The following is a 25,585-nucleotide window of genomic DNA, read 5'->3' as shown; positions in this document are numbered from 1 at the left end:
ACAGTAAAGATTGCATTTTCCCGGATGCTGCTATTCTCAAGTGTGAATTTGGTACTTTACATCATGACTTTAAATATATTCTTTTGCACTTAAGATCTCTACATGTATATCTTATAAGTTAAAATCAGACACGGAAAATTCAACATTAATCAAAAGTAAACATTCTAAAAGGTCGATGCCAAATGTTAACGTTTCGAAGTTAACATGCTGAAAATATAATATGAAATTTTGAAATTACAAGTTGAATTACATTTCGGTTAAATTTACGGCTCATGCCATTAATTTATAGTTGAATGCTATCTCTATAGCCCAATTACAACAATGACCTACGAACGTATACTCACGGCTCTGCATCCACAGTCATCACTACAAATGTCACATATACCGCTGTCTTTCAGCAGTCTGGACTCATAAAACATAACTGCGCGATTTCCTATAATAATAATAATAATAATAAATTAGACTTGTAAGTCTATAAGAGTTCAAGCGATGCTGCAGCGTCTGTGCGCACGAGTGAGTATATTTAACGCAGTGTTCAATAGATCGCAGACTATAACTCATTAACGTAATTTTAGTATTAGACCCACATTTATCTTATGAGCAGCATACAATGAATATTGATTAAGCAAATAACTTAAAAAGAAAAGGAAATCAGAGCACGGATACAAGCAATATTTCATACATCCTAGAAAGGTGGTCAGTTTGATACACGTCAATTATATGGTGCATCCTCGGTGTTGGGGAGTACGTGAAAATCGTATATACAGCCTGGAACAAGTTTTACCAAGCGTCTAAAATTAAGTTGTGAAATTAGGATATTTTGAATACCTTTCAGCGACAACATATTTCTAACAGGCCATTTAGCAATTATCAAGAATGAAATGAAAGCCCTAGGTTCTTTAAGAGACAAAGGGCTTTGCGTTACTTCTCAGGAAATCTCGGTAATTTCCGCACATTCATCGACGTTTTTGAAGCAACAAAATGATGCAAAGATTCTGTGAGCAAACTGTCAACAGTTCGTTTTCAGCTTTTTTAAGTGGGTTAATCTGACACAGTCCTGGCTCACAAAGATCATGTATCCTACAAGAAGAAATTAGTTTAAATTTGGAGACCACACCTTTTGGAATTGAAGCAATGTTTATTGTATCCTGGAAAGTAGATTACGACATTTTCTTAAAATGTACACATACACACTGCAAGTTAGATGTCAATACGTAGTGTAGAATACGAGTTGGAGTTGAGGGTGGATACAGTGTTATGCCATTTTATTTATATATCCTGAAAAGTATTTCGCCCATTCTGCAATCATGCAATGCACTTTAGTGTAACTTTAGAAGCACTCGATGACAAGTAGTATAATTAAAGGACAAAATAATTGTGTAACAACATGTAACAGATCCTGAAAACTAGTTCACATCAGATCAGTTTTGATCCGCGACAAAATTTCATTCCATGGTGCACACATAGTGCAAGTTTGATATCCAGGTGAAGTACCATATGGCAGACAGGGACAAGCTGAAGAATAGAGACGAACACACCAATACATGAAGTGAACCCTATATTCCGTCCACTTCTCAAAGCAGTATAGTCTTTTTTAATAATACTATATGTGGGTCACGCCTTGATATAACAATATCGACCGATTGGTAACAGTGACGTTAACGTTGAACTGGACCATTTACCCCATACGCCCCAAAACGCAACAGTTCTCTGATTTTGGAGGCATATCATTTATTGAGTCACAGTGATCTCGTCCACATATTTTTCAGCTCCTTAGCTTGTTCATTGTCGAAACCGCAGGATTATCCATTAGGTCTGGTTCAGGCACGCATTTTGTGATTCCAGTTTTCCCCGAGCGCATTTGTTTTCCAGTTTCACTGTACCTCTGACCTTCGACCATTTGATTCAAGAAATCGATAGGCGTATTACTCACGCAAAGCGCCTTTACAAAGGTTACTTAAGGTACTTGTTCTAAACCTAAAGTTATCGCTTGAAAACCATCTTTCATTCCTGAATAACTTGACATTTGACATGCTTGAACTCAGTATAATTTCCCTCACTAACAAGCACAATCAGTTCATTAATATTGGTTAAATTATGTTGTATTGGACTAAATAGTATCGTTACAAAACAATTTTTCTTACATGAATCACCATGAACTCGACCTGCAATGGTATTTGTTTTACTACCTACTACTACAGAATAATGATTCAATTCTTACATTTAATTGCCCACGTTCCAACAACAGTTTTGACAGATATCTTGTCCAAGAATGAATCGTATTCTCAATGATTTCCGCATCATGGCAGATGTTTAAGAATAATGAAGAAATATAATTCCACTTTGGTTAGCAGCATGTGCAACTAATTCGCGATAATTTAAACATTAATAGCTATTACAGGGCATTGTTCGACTCGAACAAGCTCCAAAGTATAGTATTGCATTGAATGATATTCTGAAACCTCGAAACAAACAAAGAAACAAAAAGTTTGACAACATAAAGCACAAAAATAATAAAGAAAAGAACGCCAGCAGCACCGTAATATTTCTAATATACATATCAAATACAAAAACGATTAAAAAGCTCTTAAAATCATTCCATTTAAAAATTACACTAGAAAAAAACAATTTTTTTTTACCTAATAAAGTAGGTGTCTTCGATAATATTTACCCAACCGTGGGAGAAATACTACTACCTCGAAAACCCAGCCCACCCAGATACTACGTTTAGCTAAAGGGAGCTAGAAGTTGTCTGCCGACCCATGTGGCGGTCAGCTAGAGTTATCTCCCTTTATAGATAAGACATGGTGGCAAAGCCTAAAAATACCTTAGTTACTGCTGGAGCGAAATGAACGCTCTCTGTTGAGGTAACTGCGAGATGAGCTGGGAGGGTGTACGTGTATTATTATTGAGTAAGTCTTCTCAATGAAACACATTTTACTAGAAAAAAATTGGTTTCTTCTCCAAATAGAATATGCAAGAGGTTGAGAACGGTACAGCCCCTTACCGCTGAGATATCATCTCCGGTTCCCTAAGGTATGCGAGACAACTTCAAGGTAACCCATCTGGAGGGGAATCCATCTTTCATGGCGTGGCTTCATAAGGAAAGACATTTCCCTCCTCAAAATCCAAGTAAGTCGTGAAGCCGCGAATTAAGAAGCTGGCGATCGATCTGGAAAAGTGACCTGTTGAGCTGAGGATATAGGTCCTATCAGATCGAATTGGGGCCTCTGAGATGAAAGATCTCGGAAGTAAAATCTAGATAATGTGGGCTCCAATCTCCACCCCACAGCCTGAATGATGGTTAGACAATTGGTTCCAGTCTGATGCACGGTAGGGGAAAAAGCTCGAACCTCGTGAGACGAAGTGGAGAACAAGTTCATTTGAGCTGAGGTTATTTCCGTCTATGTTGAGCGAATAACCCTCTTAATCTGTTCTGATAGATCCTCCTATCCTTTTATCAGAAGTAAAATAGGGCGTGATCTCCGTCGACGAAAACGCTCTGTTCTATTAAGGTATGACATGAAAGCAAGGATTGTGTCTTGTAGGTGGCCTTTAGTTTATGTGTCCTGAGGCGACAGAGGTTTCAGGACAAAAATTTGGTTACCTGTGGAAGGGAGACGATTCTCCGTGATGAAAGAGAATACCATCATGAGTAAGAATGAACCGTTGTGTCGGAACTTGCATGTAAATCGGGACTTCTGATAGGGCATTTGTTTTGCGAATTCTGTCTGCCTTCGCTAACGGCCCAAGGAGGCAAATCTTATGGGAAGAGGAGCGGCAAAGATGTCCTTTATCTGGCTCAAAATGTGTCTAGTCCAGCCAGATTAATACCCAAGATAGGTTCCGCTTTGGGCACAACGTATTTGGCCTTGTTTGCTGAGTTGGCGAGAAGGTAGGATAAGTCCTGTGCTTTCAATATCCTCTCTCCCATGATGACGAAAGGTGTCAGCGATCGTGGCTCAGTAACCTCGATCGTAATCGGTGCTACCTGTCTCTCTTGGAAGTGCCAGAGGAAAATATTAGCTGTCTGCGGGATAGATGCATGGAAAGGTATGATATGTTCGCTTGAGGGCCACTTGGTAAAAATGTGTCATTTGCCTTCATATGCTTTCATGAGCAATTGTTTCCAAGACTAATGGCGAGAATTATTTAAGTCTGAAGACCTGTTTGATAATATCCAGACGTACAGGTTTAGGAGCTCTTGTTGGAATTACTGCCGTCTTAGTTTGTGCAAATGAATGAAAACCCGAATCTTCCACGGAGTTTCCGATGCAAGATTAATGAGGTCGTTGATCCACAAGTGTTCCTATCAGAGTGGTGCGATGCTGTCGTGTCGTTAGGCTGATTCCCTTGCTTTCTGTATCACGTTTAGAATCAGAGGTGTTGCAAGTTAGGAGAATATGTTCAGGTAGGTCCAATCTAACGATAGAGCGTGACTCCCCATGTTTTTGGGTCTGTGACGGGAAAGACAAAAATGAGAGTCAGTCGGTCTCATCGGGTAGAGATTTGAGTAAGAACCTAGGGATGGAGCGACTATTCCTTCTGTACTAGTTGACTGTTCCATGCACAAAGTAAGCCAGTACGTTGAAGCGTCCCGGGATATGGCGAACATTTTTGTCTTAGTTCACAACAACACTACTTTAGAAAATCCCAAATCATGACGCAAAGGTGTGGGGACTGGGGTCCTCCCTTGTCGTTGGAAACCAATCGCCATTGTAGGACGGGGTTCCTCCTTGTCGTTTAAGATAAGTCAGTACTATCGAGTTGTCGAACATAATGAGAACTACCTTGAAAAGCAAATATTCCTACCACCGGTAAAGTCTTTCACAATGGCTGTCCTCTCTAGAATTATTTAATAAAGATATCGTTCCTGGGGAGAGCATGAACCGCTAGCATCCTGTAGGTATGGTCGTAGACATGAGCTAAATTAGGTTGCTTCCAATTTAGCAAACGACACCTCAATTAGGTTCAGATGGTGAGAGTATGATCCAGTAGGCAACTTTAAAGAACTCCATTCTTGCAGAGGGAACATTAGCAATGGCGTATAAGAGGGCGACCATGAGGTCCTCTATCGCACTGAGCAAGCTTAGTAGGTGAAGGGATTCCCGTGCATATACAATTTCATCGAATGAAATGTACTACCGTGGGTCAAATATTCAATGCCCTATCCCGAAGGAGGCGAAATATGTTGCATTTGTATTGAATTATATACCTAGGTGAACAAATCATTGATATGATTACTCGGTCGGATATTTCTTTGCTGATGACAATCCAGATTGATAACAAGGGTTATCATGTATTGCTAGATCTAAGTACTTGATGTTGCTGCACGATGTCATCCAGGTAACTTGATGTTGCCGTCACAGAAATGGTCCTGACATGCGCCATTACTCGGTTCGTCATACCAGTGAAGACCCAGCAGTTGACGTTGATCCCCAACAAGAGTTCCATGATTTTGTAGGCGAATCACAGAAACATCATCGGAGCCTTGTGAATAGAGACATGAAAATATCCGCCTTCTAAGTTCAGTGTTCGCAAAGATTCCCTCATGGCTGGCGTTCAAAATGAGCTGCGGTGTTTCCAGTGGGAACCAGGGGGCGCAGATGAATGGATTGAGGGCGCTTATGCAAATGATCAGACGTAGAGTGTTGTTTGCCGTTGGGACAAAGAAAAAGGTAAGGAACGAACGATAGAACCCTATCTGTGCTATATACACTTGGTATGCAGAAAAGTTGACGATGGCTGCAGTTTTGATAGGACGGCTCTCAGAGGTTCGTGTCCTACGAGTGGCCCTTGGGTCATTTTGTTGTTTTACCGTACTATCCCTGTATAGACTGTGTGATTGTGGGAGGGAGTGAAATGTGTCTCCTTAATGGTTTGGTGTGGATATCATCCATTGGGATATTAAATCAGAAGGTTAAAGGATAAAGGTTGTGCTCTTTTCTTGGCCGTATAGGGGTCCTTCGGGCAGAGACTAACTCCCATGCATGCACTGAGATATTCGGAATGGGAGATGATAAGATGTGTTCCGTAGGTTGCAAGCCCAAACGAAGTCAAGGTGACGATATTGCTCACTAAATGCCGAGTGTCAACAATGGCCATTTGATCCACTCGTACGTAGAATGGCTGTCAACTGCTGGGGTTCTGAATGAAATACTGTTGGAGTGGGGCGGATGGGCGCAAATTTAAGAACCGCCGACGAACTGATGATGAAGTCGGGGTCAGAACGTCTGTAACTCTTCCAGACTGCGAAAGTAACTGAATTCGGAATCTTCTATTCGGTCATAATATCAAGATGTTGGAGCTGTAGTGCATGTTGTTGACGGAGTGGGAGGAGGAGGTGGACAAAGATTCGGGGGCGCAAAACGTCCTCAATGGAGGCTTAGAAGGTCGAATCATCTTGTGCCATCGGATAGTATAGAATTTTTGACGGGACTGAAGAACAAGAAGCATCATCTTGTGGTGTGAAGTGAGTAAATATGCCATCTGTGTGAGGAGGATATCGTTAGGATCATCAGTTGGGACGGGTTATGGTATATTTGACCCATGTAACCTGTCCTATGTTTGTTGAATGAGAGAGAACTTGGCCGTTTGTTAGCTTTGTCCCTCGCTGTTCCATAAGAGGAATCAAGTCGGACCACGAGGAGGCAAGGCAGAGGGAGTTCCAAAAATGCTGAGTTGTATAATATTGACTTTGATGCCGGAGCTGTTTTGGAGGCTGTCAATGTCCGGCGCTTCGTGGCTAAAGGGTACGATGAATTATCTCCCTTGTCCCCATATAGATTCACACTGAGGATAAAGTCGGCATGCAGACTGGTGACTTTAATTTTTGGAGTGGTTTATTGTTTGCGCTTTGTCCATAGGTCTAATATGTAAGACAAAATAGAGCAAAACGTTTAAAACTGTAGCCGTGAACCTGTCTTTCGAACACAATGCCGGTGCAGAACTAAACCATGTAAAGGTTGAACCAGAACTTGCTTTGGTGTGTCTCGTAAAGCAATGAAGCATACAGGCAGCATATAAAGACAATACTACATGTAGGATGGAAAAATTGTGGTAGCAGACGATCTCGATTCAATGCTACCTGTAGGGAAGGTCAAGGACGGCCCGCACGGGTAGAATCGTTGAAGCACGGCGTTCCAACGATAAGGATACCATGGTAAACGAAACTCACCTGTATGTGCTAGAAAAGACGGCGGAATTGAACATATATAATGAGTTTCTTAAGAGCACAAAAATATGCACTCATATAAATAATGTAGCCCAAGCCTCACTGGTGAAGTCGCATAGGCTACCCGTGCGAGCATCTAAGTTAAATATAATGGAATGTTTATGCAGATATACACAACTCAAAAATGTTTCCTATAGAAATATGCATGCGCTGGATGCAACTGAATCAACCATGTATAGAGCGATGACCTATACATGTCCGACCAGAGCGGAAGAAATACAGAAAACAATTTCTCCTATCAAACTGTTTCTTCGAAAATACTTATCCAATCATACGTTAGGAGAACTACCACTACCTTGGAAATTCAGCCCTCACATGGACTACGTATAGTTAAAGGGAGCTCAAAGTCGCCTGCCGTCCTATTTGGCGGTCAGGCAGAGTGATCTCCCCTTCGACATATAAGACTTGGTGGCACAGTACAAGAATATCCATTAACTACTGAGGCAGAGAACACGCTCTCTGTGGTTGTACTGCGGGGAGGCTGGGAGGCTGTGTGTGTATTATGACTAGGTAAGTATTTTTGAACAAACATTTTGCTAGGCAAAATTGGTTTCTTCTTCGGATACGTTACTGTTGTAATACCTTAGATGAATAGGTAAGCGGTGGAGAGCGTTCATCCCCATACGCCGGAGATACCATCTCCGGTCCTCTAAGGTGCTAAGATAGCTTCTAGGTAATCCGACTGGAAGAGACTCCATTTATCGGGGCGCGGCCTCAAAAGCGGACCCCCACCCCCGCAAATCCAGTAGAAGTTGTTAAGCCGCCTCTTATGATGCTGTCGATCGATCTGGAAGGGAGACCTGTTGGGTTGATGATGTAGGGCCTACCAGATCGAATTGGCCTACCAGGGTGATGTATTTCGGATGTAAAAGCTAGAGAATGTGGACTCCGATCTCCATCCCACAGCCTGACTGATATCGGTTAGTGAACAGTTCCGGTCTGATGTTAGGTTGGACGCAACTGCGCGAACCTCTTGAGCTGAAGTGCAGAAAAGAAGTTCATTGAGCTGTAGTTATTTCCCTATATGCTGAGAGAATAACCCCTTTACTCCAGGATGTGATATTCTGTTCCGATTGATACTCCTGTCCTTATATGAGAAGTAGCAAGAGGCGTGATTTCCCTAGAAGCAACGACTCTTTTCGTATTAACGAATAACCTGAAAGCCCGGATTGGGTCCTGTAGGTGGCATTTAGTTCATATGTCCAGATGAGACAGACGGTTTGTGGCAAAAGTTTAGATACTGTGGAAAAGAAGACGGTTCTTAGCAACGAAAGATGCCGTCATGAGTAAGACTGACCCGTTTTGTCGTAACTTGCATGTAAATCGGGTCTGCTAATATGGCATGTATTTCGAGAATTCTGCTTCCAGTTGCTAATGCCACGAGGAAGCAGGTCTTGTATGAAAAGGAGCACCAGAGATGCCATTGAAAATGGTTCAGAAGGTGTCTTATCCAGCCAGGTTACTACCCACGATAGGTTCCGCTTTGGGAATAGGTTTATTATTACTGGCCGTGTATTCACAAATTTGGTTTGAAGGTCGGAAAAGTCCGATATCCTCTCTCCGATGATGATGGCATACAAATACGCCTACGTTGTCATGAGCTAAATGCAAAACCTTAACATAAGCCAGTAAAATGTGAAATTTTAGTCAGTGAACATCTTTTGCTTTATTGGCTTGAACTTATAAAGACATAAATAATTATCTCCTTCAATTACATTTTTTAAACTTGGCAGGCAGAAAGAATCCATGACAAACTGGATTTATGTTTACCACCAGTAATTATGGAGTTCTTGTGTTAAAAATACAAGAAAATATGATACACCACGCAAGACATAAATTGTTTAATGGGAGATTCCCGATTTTCCATTACAACAAATGAACCCTTGACAAGAATGCCAAAAGTCTATTTTTAAAAGTAAGTATTTTGGTAGAGAGATTATGATATCTTCTCCTCTATCCCCAATCCTATACAATATCCGCTTTGAACACAAGAGATGGAATCCTGCTCTGGCTTGCCCTAAACAAAAAATATTTGATTCTTTTATATATTTCTTTTTCAAACATTTTTAATTAATACAAATAGAAAAATGGTATTTAAAGACTATTGTAAAGGTTTTTGCAATTTCAATGTTTATAACACAAAGAGCTAGGTTGTTGTTGGTGGTGGTGGTGTAGAGTTTAACGCTATTTTTCAGCACAATAGAGGCTATACATTGCGGCCAGTATTATTGGTGGAGGAAGAACCCGGGAAAACCCCCGGAAAGAATCATTGACCCACAATAACCTACTGGCAAGTTTTCTCACATACCCATTTTGGCTGAATCCAAGTTTCGAACCCACGGGGACAGAGGTGAGATGACATTGATCCGTAACGGAGGGTGCTTTAGACCACTCGGCCACTCGGGGCACCCAAAGAGCTAGGTAAGACGGAAGATTTGAACAATGTCATATATCAACACCTACATTTGTCTTTCTGTCTTTCTTTCTATGTGTGTCCAGCTTGCCAAACAAGAGGTCGCATGTTCGAAACTCAATGTGAAATACCAAAGTTTCTTTTCATACGTTTATTTTAAAACTTATGTTTAAAATTTATATTAGACTCGCTCATCCCATTTTTGGTTTTCTTTTTTATCTCTATGTTTAAAGTTTCTTTAATCACTCCCATCTTGGGAAGGGCAATACGTCTGCCAAACACGAAGTTGTGAGTTCTAAACTCAGGGCAGCATCCCAATTTTTTGAAAAATACTTTGTTTTTTATGTTCAAACTTACTTTTACATTCGCTCATCCCAATTTCTTTTATCCTTTTTTATTCTTTTTTATACCCGTTCAAGGACGGGTATAAAACCTAGTTTTGATATAATACATGATTTTGCACAAATGGTATTCGAAATTAAGGCAGCAATCATATTTGACTTTACAATCTTCGAATCAAATTTACTTGCGGGCGGAGCATAGGTACGGACTTGTTGGAAATTCCGTTACGGCAAATCAGCTCGCAGCGAACGTGCAACATTTAAATATTACTGACAAAATTCTATTAGCAAGCTTCAGGTGAGAGAAAACTATAACGCTCCAAAAGATCGATTGAAATGTATACCTTTTGGGTGCGGATGCTCGAACACTACAGTGGTACGGAACACTGTTTAGGCAAGGTTTTACTCTTCATCTTCTGTATAGCACACATAGAGCTTACCTACTATATTCTCATGTAGCAATGTATCGTACCACTATTGCATGTACAGCCAAAGAACCCATCTACTGGTGGTGGAATACAAATCGAGTTCTAACCATTTTTATATCCTGCATTTACTTTTCTTCTGACAAAGTAGCATATGGTGCTAGGCTATGCTATTAAGAGCAGACCAATGAGCCCCATTGTTTAGAACAAACAAGGCTAAATAAATGACCCCAAAAAGTAAATAAATCACCATTTGAATGCTAAGAGACACCTAATTTTTACGGCTAAAAATGTTTGTTTTTTGTTTTGTCTTGTTTTTTTTCTTGTTTGAAGGCCCATTTAATGCAGACATTATTTGTATTTATATCAACATTAAGTTCTAAGGGAAATAAATTAGTGGCCCGATTCTGCAATCCCTCCTTTTATTGCGGAATGATCATGACGGGTATGTTACCTGGCTCGTAATAATCATAAACTCGAACCACGGCGGACTGGGACTTGGCGACAATGTCTGTTCGGATCATTTCCAAGTACATGCATGAGTTGTGACCATCGAACTGAAAAGACCGACATTATTATTTTACATCACATTCAATATCTGGTTTCTTTTATTGAATGACTTATCATGCACAATACATATTCTCGACTTGTAAAGCAATAGGATGACATTATTGTTGGCATTAATTTGTAATTTTAATATGTCTTGGTATCAAACAGAACAATTGGTACATGTAATGGCATTTATTATACATTTTGTACTATTTACCGTAATTGTGTGGGCAAATCAGGGATTTACATCAGTCCTGATTTTGTTTTTTTAAAGAGTTTTAATTTCTCGGCTTGACCCACGTAATAAAATGATAACTGTTTCTGAGCAATTAAATGCAATGCATGCTCATTTTCTCTCAAAAAGTATTTAGCTAATCTTTGACGGAATGCAACTCATTAACCTGATCAAAGTAGAGCACAACGAGTCTGTCTTTATCTTCTCGTTTCTTGAGGTTGGGAATGTTGGTATGTGAACCATCGAAATCGGCTCTGAAACCGGTTAGTATACCTATTTCTACTACCGTCATTCCGCTGCTTCCTGTTCGTGTCCAGCTAAAACAAAATATAATGGTGGCAAAAGATAATCTTCATGGTCACAGACGATCATGCGGAATTGTTACATTTCAGTCATAAATTACTTCAGTTTTGTCTTCAATGATAGCAATTCGATCTTACTTTACCCTGTCTATTTAGCGAACACGTACAGGTTTTTACATTACTTGCGAAAGATTGATCTGTTTGTCATTAATTTTTCGGTATCAGAGACTAATCTGTCTGTTTAAAGACGACGATAATGCAACTTGCAAAAGGAATTCCAGTAGCAAGATAGCAATTAATAGACTGGATAACTAACTGGATCATAATTTAAAATTGAATAAACGTACAACCGAGCTCAGGGCTCAAATTTCATGGCTATTACGTTGTGGATTAGACAGGAAAACTTTTATCTTCAGATAATCGAAACATTTGTACAAAAGCAACTTTGAGTTGACAGGTACTGGAAACTCATATAATGCTTTCTTAACTTTGAGTTGACAGGTACTGGAAACTCATATGATGCTTTCATTTCTTTGGAACGAGTCAGTGTCTTTAAAGCACTGTTCAATAAAATCTAGAAGAAAAAAACCCGCATCAACCAAGCTTAGGCGTGTGACATAACTTAATACAAAGATTCAGAAATATTACTTGCGTCTTGGCAATATGAAAAATGTACATAGTTAGCACTTGGATAAATGACCCGTTCAGTAAAACCTAGAACAAAGGTTCTTTTCCCCAAGAAGTTCGTATAAAGTGCATCCTCTTTGCAATACATTAAAGGTAACTTATACAATTCAAGACATGCAATATGTAATATCACATAAACCCAGTATAAGTTGATAGCAACAAGTAAACGGTTCTTTAATTAAGCCATTGTACAATTTCTAACCAACCAAATAACTCTCTCTCTCTCTCAAATATATGTGACAAATCATATATATTATTGTTGTTGTTGTAGGGTTTAACGCCTGAGACTCGAACCCACGCAGAAAGAAGTGAGATGGCAGTGATCTGGAACGCTGAGCGCTTTAGACCACTCGGCCACTAGGGGTCTATATAGATTATATTATATATATAATCCAAAGAGACTAAAGTGGAACGTTCTATAAGGGAAATATATTGGGACTGGTTATATATGATTTTTTTTAACAAGCTTATACATATAAACATAAAAATCTTTATGAAACAATTTTGTAGAAGAAAGTATGAACTGTCAGAAAGGTGTTGGCGCGTCTTCTTACTGGACTTAAATTATGCATAAAGTAGGTTAGAATCAGTGACGAATGATTTCTGTAGACAAATGTCGGAGCAGAAAAAAAAACAAATTTGAGAAGTTGCAAAACATGTGAAGAATGCTAAGTATTAGGTTTCGTATTAAGATGCTTACCTTACACATGTCTCCAAGACAATAAAGCGTAGCGTCTCACGGGTCAAATTAACGCTGACGTTATATGTCGTGTTATTCTCTTCCTCCACGTCGTTGAATGATACGTGCACCTATCAAAGATATAAAAGTCCACCTTAACGCGCGTGAAGCAGTATCCTAATTTGTAAAAGTGTATACCGCTTCAGTATCCTTGACAAACTTACACAATTACTCCATTCAAAGAAAGAAAAACCAAACACTGAAAAGAAAGACTTTATTCCTTCTCGTTATAAATCTGAACGGCAAAAATTTGAAAAAGTTAGAGAAATGCAAGAACATGTTAAAAATTCCAACAATTCAGCTATGTATTACGCTTTATCCTCGTTTATAGAAACCTTTACATATATTTGCTTCAAAACCATATCCACATAGCTCATTCGATATATCCATTTCTGACTGGCGCTATGGATTTTGGCAGGTGATACCAAAAACAATATGTAGCCTACATTTTTAGAAACTCTTAAAGAAATATAATTTGAGTTTGCTTCAGATCGGACGTTTTGTTCATCAGTCACACCGCATATATCAGCAACCTTTATTTTTTTAAAAATATTTTTGACATATCTCTTCGTGGCGGAGAATAGCAAAACGCCTGCTAGTTGTACTTAAAACGATTTGAACACATTGGTCATTTTATATCGATGCTTATCTATTGATGCAGGAACATGAATTGCGAAAAAGAAGAAAAGTTAAGAACACGCGGTAATGGTGCTGTATTTTGGCATTACAGTGTCTTGGTGAAGAGCTCCAAAAGCAGCCAACGCATAAAGAAACATCTGAAGGGTGATAATCCTTACATGAATAAACCCTAATACTGATAGAATTAGATAGCAAGCTCGTGGAAAAGCCCCAAAAGAAAAAATAAATCCATCTAAAAAAAAAACAAAAAAAAAACAAAACGCAAAATCAAATTCCCTATATAAAAAAGCAAACCCCCCCCCAAGAAATGAAACTCCAATCTTATTATGCAAAGACAACAAATGAATTACATTATTAAACTGGAAATTACCATTATTGTTGTATCATTTAATAATAATAATAATAACTGTTGACAACGACCTTATGAGTAACGATGTGAAAATACAACTAACTGCAGCTTATACATGTTCTACCATACTCAGAACTTTTTATCTGATGACGCGTCAGACTAATATCTCACGATCATATATACCAGACAATCTAATAATAGAAACTACTAAATTATACGACATAAAAGCAACTGAATTCTGTATGTTGAAAGAACGAAAGCAAATTAATGGTCACTATATAAGACACTATACCTATTCAAGATCTTTAACACATTGATTGTGCTAGTTGTTTTCAGCTTGTTATAGCTTGTAAAGCTATTGCCCGATGATATCCTCATTGGTGATAACAAGCATTCATCTTAAGTATCGGCAAGTCGTACTGTCAAAGGTTTGTTCAAGATTTTGTATCCAAAACAGGTATAGGTCCAGTTTTGTTTCCTTACAGCTTCAGACGGTGAGGATTAACTTCTGTATTTCATAGTGTTGTTGTTGTTGTTGTTGTGGTTTAACGCCATTTTTTCAGCACACGATAGGCTATACATGGCGGCCAGTATTAATGGTGGCGGAAGAACCCGGGAAAACCCCGGAAAGAACCACCGACCCACGAGAAGCTACTGGCAAGCTTTCTCACATACCCACATTGGCTGAATCTTAGACTTGAACCGCCGCAGACAGAGGTGTCATAGTGGTGTGCCTTCAGAATAACTACGTTGCATGAAGAAGGTTTATATATATTTATAAAAAGAAACAAGTAGTTTCTCAAACAAAGGCAACTTCGAAGTCACACATATGATGCAAACTGAAATTATACCTCCGTAATTACACTATGTCCTCAATCGATCATGACGGTTTCCAATTAAGTTATGTATTTCAAAGAAATTAATTTGAAATAGGTGATAATTTCCCTTGTGCAAATTGACTTAAATAGTTAAATTGGTACACTCGCACTTTTGATTCTTGTAATTATATTATTGTTAATTTTTGTAATGATGATGTTAACGTTAGGTCTGTACAATAATGTTATGCCTTAGCAATGCAATACAATCATTAAAATGATTTATTTATCCACACTATCTAGAGCAGTTGCACTGGCGTCACTGTACTGTTTTACAGATGCAACATGATTCTTCTTTCACATGCGTCTTCAAAACAGACATGAAACTATTATTTGGTCCATAAAAAAGATACAATAGTTGGTGATTTAGATATGTTGTTCATCTGACTAACAAATAGTCTAGTTTATAGCTTTAAAAGTGAAATGATAGCAAGGTCTATATAACACTAATCGTTAGGGACCATGCAAGTTAACACAGTGAAAGATCACTACAAGAATGTGTCTAAATATAACCCAACACATGAGATGAATTAACCCTTTAAGCTAATAAGTAGTATAGCTTATACTTGCGGTCTATATCAATAAACGAACACCTCCACCACATAATATAAGCACAATTTAACATGTAGCGTTAAGTTAGTTTCCTTAAGGTAAACGTAAAAGCAGAATTTAATAATACATGATAAATTGTACTTACAATGTTTTCATTTTTTCTGTACGTTTTGTTAATCAGTTGAACAACATATCTAAATCACCAACTAGCAGACAGCATGTCCTTTTAACAGTGTGATCTTGAATTGTTTATTTTATCTGGTGATATTTTAGGGTCATTTTTTCATATCTTATGACTTACTTTTCATCATAATTTAAAAGTGATTCAGATGACATTTGAAAGATGATTTACCATGTCACTTACAAGTGGCTAAATATAATATGAACGATGGATTTTAGGACAGGTCACATATGCAAACGTATTAAAGAAGATAACTGAATTTGACATTTAACAGCTATTGAAAACCTCGTCAAAAAGCACATGTGCAGGGATGAAAATAGAGAGATGAAATAAACACACGAATAATTACAAAGATAAAACATAGCAAAAACATAGCAAAACGATGAAAATTTCAGACTAATAAATAATATTAGAAACTAAATTTTATCAGCAATAAAAACAAAGCTTTGAACTATACAAGAGATAGAAAATAACATATATTAACTTCTAAAACTTGAAGGTGTAAATATAGAGGACCTTCATGTTCGTCATTTCATTCCATGTCCTTCTTTTGACCTCTAAAATCCAAATCAACATAAAAATAATTTTCACTGGTCAAGTACAAGTTACTAAAAACCAATGACATCATGTTGGTAAAAAGAGGACGTTTTCTGAAGATAATATAGCAAATAATGCGAAATATACAATCATCCAGGATTACTTTATTGCATGGTAATGAACACCTTCTGTATTGACCACTACTGTTACAGGTGCAGTTGAAAGCATAAATGCATCAGCATCCCCCAAGCCTCCCACTGCACTTTAAATGTATCAATCATTTAAAAACAGATTTTATTTCGTACCTATTGTATGTAGCCTTTTAAAGATAGTTTGTTTCCTTGCTATCAAAATAGCAATTCAATAAACATTTCAGTTTATTTTGTAAACTTTAAAGTTGTCTATTGGAAGCAATCTGCTAATCAGTGATGTCTTTGTAATGTGCAACAAAAAATGTCCATGCTTTTACATATTTAGTATTGATAAATATTTCATCTACCTTCCTAATCTGTGTTCCGTCCACTGTTTCGAATTCTTTTTTAGTAAATTCTTTGTTAGTGTCATGTATCTCTATGTTCCATTTTACAATAGCTAAATCTAATTACTCATTGTGCTCTTCAGGTTTTGAAGAAGTCGAGTTATTGCTACTTTTGTCTTCAATGAAAACCATATTCTTTTTCAGCTGACTTATGTTCATTCTCAGCTATTTAAATAACTGAATATGTGGCTGAGAATAGTTTTTATAAACTTCATAATTCGCCTGAAAATCTTTTTATGACGTAGATAATGTATTATGTGCACTTGATTAAATACAAGTTTATGCTGCTACAAAATCTTGATAGTGTTTCTTCAGCGGATGTCTAGAACATTTTGAAGATGTTTCTGAAATTGATGGTGCTATTGTGTCAACCGATGATCTCACCTTGTATAAGACGGACATGAAGGAAATGTATTGAAATGGCAGAACTACAAAATCGATTGATATTACCATCTGATGAGACAAAGTGTACATCAATCTGAACCTACAGCTTTCCTAAATGAAACTCATAAATGCACAGTAGACAATAAAGGTAGGAAAGCAGAGAGCAATGGGCCATTATATGAGCTGGTAAGATAAGCTGTGGCTAGACTTTACAAATAACACGGACACATTAAAAGCAAATACCTTATATCACTAAAAATAAATTATTTTCTATACATGGGGAATGTAATTTGGGGTCTTGTAAATGCTTTAGAAGACGTCGGTTTTAAAATAGAATCTATGTGATCTTATGTTCAAATGTATACAAAAAACCATCTTGATCGTAAAGGAAAGGAGATAAGCAAAGAAACATATGCAAAATAAATATATACAACTAAACAAATAAATAAATACACTGCATGACCCGTTGGGAAGTGTAGAAGTAAAAACACAATCAGCTGTTTATTAACGCAGAAATTTAGAGAAAATAGTGCCGCATAAAAGTTTGAGAAAAATTACTAGATTGTAACTAAAAGAGTAACAATTTATACTATAGCTTCAGAAATATCAATGATTTTATATTCAAACTTTCTCTGGCGATAGCAAAGTTTGCAAACGGTTTATTAGATGGTCAAGGAAGATGTGGTGGCAGTGCTTCATCCTGAGCCCAAGGTAAGTGGTTTGTTGACAAGGTTTCAAAATAGTTAATATAAGTTGGTAATTATGTTTTAGTGTGTTAAATAAGCAGCAGATACAGCAGTGTCACCTGTAAGTATATTTAATGTCATAATCTAGTTGCTGAGGAGTACAGGACAAGTTGTATTCCTTCCTTGATGAACACGTTATTTTACTTATTTGGACGATAAATGGTTTGCAAGTGTGTTATTCATGCAAGGATTTCAATATTTAGGCCTGTTTCAATTGCTTCTTCTTCTTCTTCTTCTTCTTCTTCTTCTTCTTCGGCTTTTCTTTATCTACGCTTTCTCTCTCCACAGCCGGATGAACAGACCTTAAAATGTACCAAATGAAGCCCTACAAGTGTAAATTTATGCACTTCTGAGATTCCATCAAGACAGGAAATAAAACGAATTCCTATCAGTTAAAAGCAATATTGTATAGTTTGTTCTCTATGCCAATCGTGGAAACTGTAAGTGACCCAATTTGCATCACCTGTCGCTTGTATTACCCACAGAGCACTTAACACCTATAATGATCTGCGACAAACGGTACACACTTTTAAGAAACAACAATCGTGATTAGATTTATAACATTTGTTAAGTAATAATTTCAACTCTCATCATATTGTGTTGAAAACGATGGATAAATCGGTCTATACTGATTAGCGTTCATTGGAAACCGAAATTAAATAATAATATAAATTATGACGCATTGGTTACTACCAAACAAGACTTTAGTTTTGACATAGCCACATAAAAATATAACATTAATGAAGAAATAACTAAAATAAAGAGCAAGAATTCTAACTAGCAAACTCAAAATCATTGTTTTCGATATAGATTGATCTTTGATAGCTTTTGTATTTAAGGATATATTTGACTCGAAAGTACTGATGAAGATTTTGTTAAAAGATGCTACTCTCTGAAGTCTGTCAAACGCAACTGCTCAGTGATGTTTCTACTTTATCGTACCTCAACGTTATCAATCCGCGCATGAACTGTGTAAACACAATTTCATTTTGTACGAATACAGTAATTGTTTTGACAAAATACACAATTTGAATCATGATATGTAAAAGCTAAATTATAAAACGTTGCTGTCATAAACGTATTTTAACATGTATAAACTTGATTTTGTAGATGTAGTAATTCATCTGTTATTCGCATTTGCACAGTATAAAGGAAATCTTGCACATCAAGGGTTTCGCTTCTAAAAATATAAATATATAATAAAACAAAATATACATTTTTTTAGATATACAGACATATTTCATTCGTAAAGTGTGGAAACATTTTGCATTGTAACGAGTGGGTTCGCCACTCGTGACAATAAAATGTTTCCACCTTAGTCTTGAGAACGTCTGCATATCTTCTCCATAAACAAATCTGACGTCTATACCTCATGCCAATCGGGTAATCTCTTGATTTTGTGAAATAAAATAAATTAGGTTGACTACCAACTTGAACCAGCGTTGCTCCTTTTCCTGTGGCTGTAATATTCAGTTCTGGGACTACGCCAGTTTGGAAGGAAACGGGCACCTGCAACAAGACATGTACGCAGTTGCATATATGATAACAGTAATATATCCAAAGTGAATACAAAATAACCCAACTCGACAATAAGGACGATGAACCAAATGAAACCTTTCAAGTTCCAGCAAAATCATACAGGAATGTTTACTTGGTATGAACATTTAATAGAAACTGTATGCTTTTTACAATGGAATGTATGCTAATGGCTTGACTTAATAGGCAGAATTAGTGCAATTGATCAGACACATACTGATCTCACTATTAAGGTTAATGTATAACTATTGTTTGCATTTGATTTAGCAGAAACGGGTATCTTCAAACAGTAGTGTTTGCATATTTTTTTCTCAATATTTGAAGCTTTTAAAGTGTCTGAGATATGTTTTACACAAGTACCAGCGGCAACACATTTTATGTACAAGTTCATAAATGAAACAAAGCATGTGTCTATAAGGCCGAGTCAAGGAAAGCAAAGTATATAATTTTAGAAAATCCACAAGTGCCCCACATTTATCAATATATGTCCTTCCAGGAAAAAGATACAAAACAAACTAAACGCAATGAGAACTGTGATAAGCCTGAAGAGGTGATCCTGGATCATAGAAAGCAATGAAAAGTATTTAAAAATAATAAATTCCATGACCTCTAGAAGTGATGTAGAAATTTTAATATCCACGATACTCAAATAAGACATGTAAACGAAGAACAAGTTCGGGATTAGAATGTATAGTGTGTAGCTGTTCAAGAGTTGAAACTATTGCAAAATACAAGTTACACAATAAGCTCTAAAATATAAGCCTAGTAAAAAGTGCGAAGTTTTCTTTCTAGGAAAACACAACATTTATATACTTCACATAAAGTCAGTTTTGCTTTTTGTCTTAGTTGGTTGTTTTGGTTGTTTTAAAATTTCACTGGTCTGCCTTAAATTGATTAAGCTGTTTGAGAAAACACAAACACAGCGTCCAACTCTGTCCAATAATGCATTTTCCATCGTAATCGTGCATTAGGTTTAACCTGAATTTCCACGAAGGCATTCAATTATATCCCTCCCTTGCATATTAAAAGTATAGGGAGCACACATAAATTAAATTATATCGGAAAGATGCATAACTAGACAGTCGTTCTGAAACATGAAAAGTTGGTTAACTATATCAACTGCACTTGTATTCCTTTGTTTCTATGAACAAGAATATGGGAGAATGTGATGGTAGTTTGCCAAATGCAAATCAAGTTCAGTACTGTGAGAGGGTAAACACATGTGTTCGACTGTTCTGTCGTTCTTGTTTTTCTGTTTTCGGTATATTGTCATCAAAGAAAGATAGTTATTTTCCCGAAGTAAGCAACAATTTACTTTTTTTTCGAATACACTGATTCTCATTAATCACAAAATAAGTGAATGGTTTGGAGGAAAAGACTCTTTGTCACAATATCTGATCATAGTAATATTTAGTATTTTTACATCCTATCCGATGTCACCCATGTGTACACACCAGCAAGATACTTACACTCCTCTTCTGACAATCGTATACTCATTATTCCCACTATGAAAACAAAGTCATATGGACAGCGTTCTTTTGCATACCAAGGCCCAGCAACGTGGAATGAATTGCCCACTGAACTTAGACACAAAGACACAGTGATTACATTCAAGAGGGCTCTCAAAACTCACTTATGTCGACTGCAAGAACAAATTTATAAGATCTAATAATGTTTCCTACCTGAAATAGTTTCAGCATGTTTTTTATTTTTTAATGGTTTGTTTTCTTGTAATTTCATGGTGTTTGTTTTTGTAATAATATTGTTATATATGTTTTTATCTTATTTGCGTTGTCTAATGTTGTAAAGCGCTTAGAGATTCTAAAGATTAGGCGCTATACAAAGTCATCATTATTATTATCATTATTATTATTATCTCTCAGATAAAGATAATGGTGGCTTTTCGGAGCTTTTCGACATTGATTTTTTGGTTGGCACTAAAGTGTGGTTGCATGGCAAGCCTATAGTACATAAATGTAACTAGCTTGGTATTCTTGAAACTTTATGAGCTAGAACGGCACACTTTCACTCAAACTGAAAAACATTTTGAAAGCCTACATGTTGAATGATAAAAAATCTAGAAGAACAGTATTTGAGGGATTTTTACAAACTGAGTGACTCTTTACAACTGCCACAACTGCCTCATTTCCAAGAACAAGATAAACTCCAAGTATAACATGTTTAACCATTGATTGGGTTACAATCAAGGCGAAACCAAAGAAATTCATCACAGTAAGGATTTAGTTCACAGCAACTATCAAACCTATGGTACAAGAGTTATTCTGGGGCATAAAAGCAATGACATAGGGTAATTAGCACATGAAGCAAGTGATAATGCAAAAACGTATTTTAGATTATTAAAAGTAACGCAGAGAAAGAACAACAAACATCAGAGAGGCACTCAGAATCACACGGACGAAAACAGACAAATGAGAAACTTAAATGAGGCTTTGTAGGTGACAAAGTTACCTCAGTGGTTTTGAGGACTAGTTTATCCATTTGCTGCACTGTCAGGTTGTGAATGAAATTAAAGGTAGCTACATTCAAATGAAGATCAAGGTCATCCGATATCAAACGTCCGTATTCAGACATTGCCTGTAGTGCCAACACAGTGTCCTGCAAGTAAATAGCAATACCAAATACAACCTTATCTTGGCACGAAAAGGAAAATGCAGTATTTATGATTCAACAGACAAACACATTTTTAAATTTACCGGGTCAGCATCATTCTTAAACATTTGAAGTGTGATAACGTCTTCAACCGTTATTTCTACTATCAAAACTTTTGACTACATATTTCTCTTCTGGAAATTTAAATAAAATTATAAAATGATATAATCTGAAATACAAAGCAAGACAAACATTTTATCTTGTGAAATTACTATCATCATGTTATTCAGCATATTTACTGCAGGGTAGAAACTGGTAGAATGTGCTACTTCCATCTAGCCGATTTTGCTAGAAAGGGATTTTGACCGTAGTGGTGAAAATAAAGGTTAATTCGCCGGATTGGATTCAGGACATGGTCATTTAAGAGATATGCGTTGGTACGTTACTGTCTTTTGAATGTATATGTGTAGTTTTTCAGTCTTCTTGCCATTCTGAAGCGATAAAAGACGCGTGAGAAAAAGTCGAATCGAGCGAAGGGTTGTGGTCACGCTTGTACTCCTTGTGTTTATTTATATTACCGATAAGGGGATTTCATATTGTCAGAAATTTTGCCGTACTTTATTGATAAAACGTCAGACTCCTGTGGTCATACATAGCAAACTCATGGAGTGGGAAAGTGGTTATAACTCGCTCACCAATCTTTCTGCATGACAAATGTAAGACATAATTTATTATATGTGAAATAAACGTGTGTAGACGGTATATTTATATTATAGTTAAATCAATAATGTGCATGTTGTTCTGCATTTAATGATAATAATGAATTTAAGACTGTACACATATCATATACATGGAACATGTTTCAATATTTGAAGTATTGGTATGTCTCTCTGTCTGTATGTATGTATAAATGTATGCATGCATGCATGCATGCATGTATGTATGTATGTATGTATGTATGTATGTATGTATGTGAATGTGTGTTACACGAATGTAACTTAAGTTATTGTTTTCTAATAAAGATAACAATCTAAACCTGTGTCGACTGGAATCCGCCGTTTGAATTCCTCTGCGTTACCAACCATTTTAGTACAGGCAGTGCACTGACAAAGTTTCTAACTTCGATGTAGTAGAGTAGTGCGTATGCCGCAATCTCGATATCAAGTGGCGAGCTTTGGCCATAATATTCAGACCAAGGCGTGGATTGTGGGTCACGTGCAGTAATGAGTGATTGGCGAGTCGACCAGAACTTCTTATCATCTTAAAATAAAAACATTTAAATCGTTGACAGCCATTACAAAATTCATTATTCACATCGTGCAAATAAAATTTGCAACATATTTTTGTTTTTAATACGAGTAATGTGAAACAAATTCATGAACAATCAATGTTTCTTAAAATAATATACTGAAGACAGCTTTACACGTACGTGAAAATAATTGTCTTCAAAAGCCAACGATGTGATTATACAGAACCGGCTGTAAAATACAAAGAATACGTAATATGAAATAGTAATTATTTTAATGCACAAAGTCAAAACGACCTTTAATAAACTGTTGTCATGAAATAACAGCAAGACGAACTCGATGAGTTTGTATGAATTCCAATTTTCATGGGCTATACAGGAGTAAAATGTGTTATTGTTGTCACTCTTGTTTTAATTCGAGAATAGGCTTTGCTAAATATAATTTAAGGTAATATATGAAATGCTTTGTAGATAGGAAACTATTTCTTTCTTAATATGAACTTCCAAATCCAAATTGACTGAAATCCCAAAATCAAAATAGGAAATGTGCACAGTCGATCCTCTCATGTGCCTTAAGTCAACATGTGTGTATATTTTAGTTAATGGTGACCAATGCAGTCGTATAATTTGTTTACCCCTCCCCTCCAAACAAAATCAAAAAAACAAACAAGAACAAAAAAATACAACCAACAAAACAAAACACCCAGCACATATAGTTTTATAACCAAATCACACAACAAAAGATTTTACTGACATAAATTTTAACTCAGATAGATAGAAGTAGATAATGCTGAAAATACTGTTTTCTTTTGAAATAATGTTCTGATAATTATGTTTATCACACTTGACTTAAATCTGATAAAATCATATAAATATCGTATTGTAACATTGCAAACCATCAGGAGACGTAACCCATTAATACTGCAGATTGAATAAACTTACCCGATATCTTGTTTACATAATTTTGTATCTAACATCTGATATGAAATTCAATCAAAGCACAAAGAGTCTTGGCGGACGTTAATTGATAAGTGACTATAGGTCCATAGAAAAATGATAAAGAAAGCTGGAATTCCAAATTATCATACGTCTTATATTGCTTCCCACAGACGTGGGATTGATCGTTTTAATAAATTTATGGTCAGATTCGATTAGAAGTTTTAACATCTTAAGTCTTCGTTCTGAATTTGAGAAAAATCAAATATAAATAAGCAAAGCTAAAATGTAGGCAGAAAATCCAGGCTACATGACAAAAGTTTTGGAAAGTGCTGAACAATATAAACGAACTTAAGCTTTAACTTGCCAATAAGCACCTTCCCCATAACATTAATTTAAATTGTTATGTAATTGAAAATAATTGTCGATGAAATAATAAATAAAGATATTCTTATGAGAAATCATGTTTAGGTATCGCATGAGTAAATGTATGATCCTTCATTAGCATGTTGTGATCGAAGTTAACACATGGCAAAGAGCATTCGTGTATCTTTATGTTCGGTACCTGCCATTGCTAAAGCGATACTATCTTATTCCTATGACGGACTGCAAATGAATCCGAAATCCAGGAAAAAGGTCGTTGAATTGCCCATAGAGTCACTTGATTTACACCACCTTGTAACACACGCAAATGACACAACCTTAACGTTGTAAACAGTATCATCATTAAAATAAATACAACCCCCTCAGTATGGGACAGCTACTTCTTATCACCGGCGTAAGCTGATTGGCCCAGAAGTTACTACTTAAAATAAGAATTATTGCAAAATATAACATATCGGTTTAACAACTAAACGTAAGTAATGAGCCTATTTGAGTGTATTTCAATGTTAGAAAATTTAAGTAGTAACATTTGAGCAATCAGTTTTCTACGTTAACACGAAGTAACTATTCAGTACTGAGTAGGCTGTGAGTGATAATTTCCAATGAAACTGAATTGCAAATTTTCAAACATATGTACTTTCTCGATGAAATAGGATTTCAAGAGTTGACTCGACTGCATTGTAAATACAAAATTGCTTTTGAAGCTACTTCTGTGCTCTGGTTGATTAATATATGTTTCGTAGAGTGGCATATCTCTGTAAGTAGAGGTAAGCCCTGGTGGAGCATGCCTTCGTCTAAGCTGGCAAAAAGTTGCACACGTCGTACCAAGTAATTTACGTTTGGTACAACGCAGAAAAAACCGCTGGCTTGATGAATAGAAAATTATCTCTGTACCAAAACGAACCATGTATTATGTTTCGGTACCTTCATGGAAGTAAAAAAACAACTAGAGACTGAGGGTCAGGTGTGGAATGAATCTTTCGGAGGCACAAACCTTGTCCCTTAAATAGTAATACAGGCGGGCTCAGATGTTTTATATTTAAAGTTTGCAGCTATACCAGTGGGTCCAAAAGTGGGCGGTAGCGCCACCTGGGATTGGTGGGATTATCGAGGAGTGCGCTAATGCTAAATAATGCTTTTTACGGGG

General features: G+C 36.7%; 1 protein-coding gene across 1 annotated transcript in view; it reads right to left on the bottom strand.

The window, feature by feature from the left end:
* The window catches only part of LOC149782723 (CD109 antigen-like), a 264,351-nt gene that overhangs the window by 6,302 nt on the left and 232,464 nt on the right, over positions 1-25,585 (bottom strand). Inside the window, exons 30-36 of the mRNA XM_089934226.1 lie at positions 22,909-23,132; positions 21,732-21,878; positions 19,158-19,235; positions 12,887-12,996; positions 11,364-11,514; positions 10,868-10,970; positions 345-433 (exon numbers count right to left, since the gene is read on the bottom strand). Of these exons, the coding sequence (XP_089790352.1) occupies positions 345-433; positions 10,868-10,970; positions 11,364-11,514; positions 12,887-12,996; positions 19,158-19,235; positions 21,732-21,878; positions 22,909-23,132 (902 nt within the window). The remainder of the gene's footprint in view (positions 1-344; positions 434-10,867; positions 10,971-11,363; positions 11,515-12,886; positions 12,997-19,157; positions 19,236-21,731; positions 21,879-22,908; positions 23,133-25,585) is intronic.

The sequence above is a fragment of the Sinohyriopsis cumingii genome, chromosome 15, assembly GCF_028554795.1.
Source record: "Sinohyriopsis cumingii isolate HCF-2022 chromosome 15, ASM2855479v2, whole genome shotgun sequence".
Taxonomy (NCBI): domain Eukaryota; kingdom Metazoa; phylum Mollusca; class Bivalvia; order Unionida; family Unionidae; genus Sinohyriopsis; species Sinohyriopsis cumingii.
The sequence above is the reverse complement of the archived record's forward strand: the minus strand, read 5'-3'. Positions and strand labels throughout refer to the sequence as shown.